This window comes from Gekko japonicus, unplaced genomic scaffold (genome assembly GCF_001447785.1).
Source record: "Gekko japonicus isolate JY-2015 unplaced genomic scaffold, Gekko_japonicus_V1.1 scaffold239, whole genome shotgun sequence".
NCBI classification, from domain to species: domain Eukaryota; kingdom Metazoa; phylum Chordata; class Lepidosauria; order Squamata; family Gekkonidae; genus Gekko; species Gekko japonicus.
The window spans coordinates 1,376,075-1,383,444 of NW_015163611.1; the positions used below are offsets into that span (position 1 = coordinate 1,376,075).

Here is a 7,370-nt window from a genome sequence, read left to right on the forward strand (position 1 = left end):
AAGAGTCCCTGAGATCTGCGTGCGCCTCGTGCGTTGCAGCTCGCCGGGGTAGGAAATGCACGTGAGAAGGCAGAATTTGGGCTTCCCAAAGGATGCCGTGACGCTTCTGAGTTGCACTTTCTTTTTTGGGAAAGAGGGCCAGTGGGAGCCGCTGGCTGCGTTAGCGCCCCCCCCCCCCCCCCCCCCCGCTGCTGCTGCTGCTGCTGCTGCTGCTAGATAAATTGTCGGTTCCGCCCAAGAGCTGGGAAAGGCCGGGGGGTGAATTGCTGGTGGGCGGTTGTGGCTTCGGATATGGCTAGCGCGGCAGGAGGAGGGGACGCTCGCCTGCCTGATGGACGGCCGGGGACAGCAACGCTGGACAAGATCGGCCCGGAGCAGATTTTGCCGCCAGCACAGCAGCAGACCGTGCCGGACTCTGCAGAACTGGTGAGTCCTGCATGCTGAAAAATCGAACAGGAGCCTAGTTGGGACAACCTCTTTCTCTCGACGCAAAGTTTGGAGAACTTGAACCCATTGCTTCAGATGCGATGCTGTGACTCCTCACTAGGCAGACGTTGTATGTAAGGGAGCTGGGTTTTTAGGCTCCAGGGGCTATAAAATGCCGGGAGCACAGGGTGAAATGTAATGATATAAACTGTAAGTCTAATTTTATTTTATTTTTTAAGCGTGACCTTTCACTCATTTTGCTAAATTCCTGTAATGGATGTGGAATCGCAGGTTTTGCAAAAACAGTATAGAGATTGTTGTGATGATAGAACGTATAATTTCAGTAGAACAAATTTAGAGTCCGGCGGCACCTTGAAAACCAGCAAAGGTTTATTCAAGGTATGAGCTTTCGTGTGTGTGCACGCTTTTTCAAATACATTGGAATGGTAGGTAAATTTTAAACTTATAGACAGGGACTGAACAGCAAATTAACATGTAACATGACAATGTTTAATATATGCAAAGTCAAAAATAACAAGCTAAGGTTATAAGATCAACAGTTGTAAATCAATAAATATGTCAGAATAGCAGATAAATGTCTAAAGGTGTTCTTTTCTAACTGTGGAAAGCAAACCGAGAATCTCCATTCTCTCTCCCCAGGCGTGGAGATTACTTAGCAGCAGTTTTTGAGGTGGATGGATGCAGTGTCATGTCAGCAAAACATCCCAATATTCCTTGCATTACATTCAGTATTCTAATATAGTATTCTGAAAAAGAAATACACTAAAATATAGAGGATTTATAGTCCTTCTTGTTGAGGATACATATGTGAGGACTGAATGAGTTAGCATATGTAATGGTGATAAGAAATCAATATCCCTGTTGAGTCCTGGGGAGGTTTTTGTTCCAAGTGTTGTAATAATTTGTAATTCAGCAATTTCCCTTTCCAATCTGTTCCTGAAGTTCCTTTGTAATAAAACAGCTGCTTTGAGGTCACCATTGAATGTCCTGGAAGGCTAAAGTGTTCTCCTACAGGTCTCTCAGTCTTGTGATTCCTGATCTCCACTACTGGGAAGAGAGAATGGAGATTCTCGGTTCGCTTCCCACAATTAGAAAGGAACCTTTAGACATTTAACTGCTATTTAAACATATTTTTGCTTTACCAGCGTTGACCTTATAACCTTAGCTTGTTGTTTTTGACTTTGCAAATCTTAAACACCATCATGTTACATGTTAATTTGCTGTTCAGCCCCTGTCTATAAGTTTAAAACTTACCTACCATTCCAATGTATTTGAAAAAGCGTGCACGCACACGAAAGCGCATACCTTGAATAAACCTTTGCTGGTCTTCAAGGTGCCCCTGGACTCTAAATTGGTTCTACTGCTTCAGACCAACACGGCTGACCACTTGTATAATTTCAATATTAGTCTAGTGCAGGAATACCCAACACGGTACCCGCAGGCACCACAGCACCCGCCATGACCTCTTCTGGCACCTGCTGATTTTTTTTAGGAAGTGAGTGGGGCCAGGTAGGGCTTTTTCCCAGCAAGGGTTCAGATTACATAAGAACATAAGAGATGCCAATGTTGGATCAGGCCAAAGGCCCATCCAGTCCAACACTCTGTATCACACAGTGGCCAGAAATACCAGTGCCATCAGGAGGTCCACCAGTGGGGCCAGGACATTAGAAGCCATCCCACTGTTGACCCCCCAAAGCACCAAGATGACAGAGCATCACTTGCCCCAGAGTCCCTATCTATACCTTGTGGCTAATAGCCACTGATGGACCTCTGCTCCATATGCTTATCTAATTCCCTTTTGAAGCCATCCATGCTTGTAGCCGCCACCACTTCCAGTGGCAGTGAATTCCATGTGTTAATCACTCTTTGGGTGAAGAAGTACTTCCTTTTATCCGTTCTAACCCGACCGCTCAGCAATTTCATGGAGTGCCCACGAGTTCTTGTATTGTGAGAAAGGGAGAAAAGTACCTCTTTCTCTACCTGCTCTTTCCCAAGTCGTCATTTCTCCAAGCTAAAGAACCCTAAGCACCTTAACCTTTCCTCACAGGGAAAGTGTTCCAACCCTTTTATCATTCAAGTTGCCCTTTTCTGCACTTTTTCCAAAGCTATAATATCCTTTTTAAGGTGTGGTGACCAGAATTGCACACAGTATTCCAAATGAGGTCGCACCATTGATTTATATAGATTGATAATTGTATGGAGACATCATCCCACAAAATCCTAGGCAGTAACTGTGACTCAGCATACTGGGTCAAGGCATAATGGGGAGATCCAGGAAAAAAAGCTACATTTGAGAGTCAGAATGAAGGGGAAATGATCACTCATAATAAAACCAACCCAGAATGAAATCTAAGACATAAGTCTTCAATGAGGGTGAAACCAAAAAATAATCACCCTACAACCTCTTGTTGATACAAAAGTAAATTCACCAGAGCTGAGAAAGTTAGTTAACCCATCCAGCCAGATTCTATTAAATTGGGCACAAAATGTTGCAAGGCAAATGCCTGCTGAATTCAAGTGGTCATCCTTAGAATATCTCATAACGGAGAAACTAGGTGGAAGTGTATCGTCCTGATCAACTTCCAGAGCCTGAAGAATATTCAATGGTCATTGCCCACTCTTTTGTTAAAGTGACCCCCTAAAATTATTTCTGCAATGGGAATTTTTTCTTCCAGTTCTTCCATAAGAGTCGCTAAACGTTTCCAATGCTGGAACAAAGCTGAACTTCCTACGGAAGAAGGTATATATAAATTTATAATGATTAGGGTGAAATTATCAAAGTCAATCTTAATGACTTGCTCCATAGAGCTGTCTGCTAGTAAAGTAATAATTTCTGATTTTTAGATGTAGAGAGACAAAAGTGGATAGGCCAATTTGAAAACAGCCCCTACACATGTGTCGGTGAGACACTTGATCTCTCCCTGGAGGATTTACCTGACTGGCCACCCATGTCACCTGCTAAAATAAAAGAACTGATTGTCCAGTTGAAGCTAGGGAAGGCCTCTGGCCCAGATATAATATCCTCTGACGTGATAGCGGCACGCGCACAAAGCACATGCACCAGGAGGCTCCTGGGGACGTCCGGGACTCCCCCCGGTATTACAAAGGTAGGACTTGGCAACCCTAGTCCCCACCCATTATATGCTCAGAATAGCTTGACTTTGCTACTACACACATAAAGTGTGTGCTGAAAGAGTAGGGAAGCTCTTTATTCACTTGGGAGTGATAATAAAGTGGTAAACAGTCCATGCCCTGACATGGATGGCCCATGCGACCCTGATCTCGCCAGACGCCTGAGCTGGCCCTGGTTGGATGGGAGACCACCAAGGAAGCCCACCGCTGACATAATGGCACTTTCCTCCACCACCACCACCACCACTCTAGCTACTGAGATTTGTTTTATAGCTCAAAAAAAGGCCTTTGGTTACGTGTGGCAGGGGAGGGAATGGCGGCTGCGCGCAGGAACAGAAAGATAAGGGAGAAAGGGCATTGATGTTGATGGGATCTTCGAAAACAGGCCACCTTTCCATCAACAGACATATGAGCATGATGATCATTTCAAATCTGGCCCAGGAAAGACTGAAGCAAAGCCGGTGAAAACCCAGAAAACGGATGAGTTGGGGAAACATCATTTGGATGTTCCATCCCCTCACCCCAAACTCCTATTCTGATGCCAAACTGAAGCAAAACCTCTGCGTATGAGCGGTGCTATTTGCGTGGGCTACCTAAAATGTAGTAGATGCAATTTACTGGAACAAAGTGAGTACCTTTTGTTACCTGAGAGCCAGCGTGGTGTGGTGGTTAAGAGTGGCAGACTCTAATCTGGAGAACTGGATTTGATTCCCCACTCTTTCGCTTGAAGCCTGCTGGGTGACCATGGGTCACTCACAGTTGTCTCAGCCCCACCTACCTCACAAGGTGTCTTTTCTGGGGGGAGGAAGGGAAGGTGATCGTAAGCCGCTTTGAGACTCTTTAGGGTAGAGAAAAGCGAGGTATTAAAAAACCCAACTCGTCTTCTGCCTTTCATACCAACTGTGCCTTAAAAACCCATAATGGACCACGTTTAATTTGAAGGGAAAATTTTCTCATTATGATTCCTGGTGGGGGAAATGTTTACAGAGGGGTAGCTGTGTTGATTTGTCACCGCAAAAATAAACAAGAACCTTGTGGCCCCTTGATAGTGAAAAAATATTTTCTTCTAGTGTAAGCTTCCACAGATTAGAGTCCACTTCTTTAGGTAAGAGTCTTCTCTATAGTGGAAAATGTTTATTTTTTGGTTTCATTTCCCAAATTATCTTGATCCCAATTATTAACACAGACTGGTACTGATTGCAGCCAGTTTATGATCAACACGTAGGCTTTTTAAGGCAAGAGATGTTCAGGTGGTGGTTTGCCATTGCCTGCTACCACACCACGACCCTGGTATTCTTTGGAGGTCTCCCGTCCAAATACTAGTCAGGGCTGATCCTGCTTAGCTTCCGAGATCTGACAAGAGCAGGCTAGCCTTGGCTATCCAGGTCATGGTGGCTTAGGGTTGCCAGCCTCCAGGTGGGGCCTGGAGATCTCCTGCTTTTACAACTGATCTCTAGCTGACAGAGATCATCTCCCCTGGCGAAAATGGCTGCTTTGAAGGGGGAACCCAATGGCACTGTACCATGCTGAGGCCCCTCCCCTCCGCAAACCCCGCCCTCTCCTGGATCCACCCCCAAAGTCTCCAAGTATTTTCCAACCCAGACCTGGCAACTCTATGGTGGCTGAGAATCACTGGGGGAATATAAAAGGTAAAGGTAAAGGTTCCCTTGCTCGAAAGCCAGTCGAATCCGACTCTAGGGTTGCGGTGCTCATCTCCGTTTCAAAGCCGAAGAGCCAGCGCTGTCCGAAGACGTTTCCGTGGTCATGTGGCCGGCATGACTAAACACCAAGGCGCACGGAACGCTGTTACCTTCCCACCAAAGTGGTACCTATTTATCTTCTTGCAATTTCTTGCTTTCGAACTGCTAGGTTGGCAGGAATATAGTTGAAATTGAATTTAAAAATCCCAAATACTTTTCTCCAGGGATGAAAGTCTGTTTTGGAAACTGGAAAGGTTTTCTGGAGACAGATACCAAAAGGAAATTTTTACGTCTTGTTGTGTCATTATTGCCTCTGCGATAAGCCCAGCAGCCTAGAATTTTATCTTGAGACCCTCCCTGTTCTGTAGTTCCATCCCCCTCTCCTCCAACTGCTGCTGGTTTGTTCTGGTCCTTGCTGATAAGGACCATGAACATGTGTGAATACTAAAGTGGCAACCAATGATATTAATTTCTGTCACTGAAAATATATCATTTTACGTTTGTTCTAAGACTGCTTTTCTTATTAATGCTGTTCTGTTTTTAAAATTCATAAACTGAAAAGTGTGCATCAGCACTGACAGGAAAACTGCCATTTTTAAAAATTTTCCAGAAGCTTCTACACATCTTACCCGCCCCACTGTTCACTGCGTATTATGTGGTTAATTCTACAATATCATTTTCAACATTCCTTTTAATGAGGGTCTCAAATAATTCAAATTTCTCCTTTGCTAAGGTGGACCAAGTGAAGTAGTAATCTTTTTGCAAACCCTGATTTGGATCTGTGGTTTTCCTGCTAATTATTTTTGGCTCCGCAGAACTAATTTGTTTATAGAGAATTAAAAGTGTATTCAATATAAAAACGTTAAAAACTAATTGGTTAAAAACATTAAAACAGGCATTCAGTACATTAAAAGCCATATTAAAAACCAGTCCAAAGATACCCCACTAACAGGGTATTGCTACTTTCCCCAGGGTCAGGCAGCCTGAAAGCTCTCTGGAGTAACTCACCAGAGTAACTTTTAGTCTCACTGGAAAGCTAGGAGGCCTACAGCCCCCCTGACCTCTTCTGGGAGGCTGTTCCACAGACATGGAACAGTCATTGAATAGGCCGCAGCCCAGATTATGGCAAAACACACCTTAGACAAAGGGGAACAGACAATAGACCTTGCAAGGAAGTAATAAGCTGACATGTGGAAACATGCAGGGAGAGGCATCTGTCAAATATGTGGACTCCAGGTCCTGAATGGCACCAGCACCTTGAACTGTACCTAGAAACTAATCAGCAGCCAGTGAAGAGACCTCAGTGTGGGAGGAATATGATCCCATCATCTAGTCCCTGATAACAAATAAGCTGAGACAGAGTTTCTTCTAACAGAATTTAGCTGCTGTAACAAATTCAAATGTGCTGTGTGTGCAGTGATAACATTTCAAACTTATAGAAGAGATATCTAGGTGACCTGGGTAAATTTCCATCGAGAAAGTACTTCAGTAGTTGTGCAGCCAGTGTCTTCAGTGGTTTTGTATACAAGGTGCTGTAATTTCTGTCAGTGGCTTGGAGCAGTGCTGTTGTTGTTGTTCAGTCGCACAGTCGAATCTGACTCTTCGCAACCCCATGGACCACATCATGCTGGGCCCGCCTGTCTTCTGCCATCCTCTGAAGTTGGCTCAATTTCATGTTCGTTGCATCTATGACACTGTCTAACCAACCCCCCCCCACCTGGCCAGGAACACGGTAGTTGAGGAGTGGAACTGCAGAGAGAAGGGAGAATCAACAAAACTGCTTTTCCTTATCTTCTGTGAGACTAAAGGGATCTTACAGTGCAATCCTAAACAGAGGGACACCTTTCTAAGTTTATTGAGAGCCATACCTGAGATTCTGTTGCCATTCCTAGGGGTCCACTAAGAAAGACTCTACAGAGGAAGGCAATGGCAAACCACCTCTGCTTTTCAGTTGCCACAAAAGCCCCTTGCTGGGGTCTCCGTAAGTCAGTTGCAACTTGATCACACACACACACACACACAGAGGCTACAGTACATTTACTGCATTTGTAGTGATGCTTTCTTTATTTAAAAAGTTTAAATCCAGCCTTT

At 44.5% G+C, this 7,370-nt stretch overlaps 1 protein-coding gene across 1 annotated transcript in view; it reads left to right on the plus strand.

Moving 5' to 3' along the window:
* The first annotated feature begins 291 nt into the window (after positions 1–291).
* Positions 292–7,370, plus strand: part of MFSD2B (major facilitator superfamily domain containing 2B) — a 59,594-nt gene continuing 52,515 nt past the window's right edge. The window contains exon 1 of the mRNA XM_015407335.1: positions 292–426. Within this exon, the coding sequence (XP_015262821.1) occupies positions 292–426 (135 nt within the window). The remainder of the gene's footprint in view (positions 427–7,370) is intronic.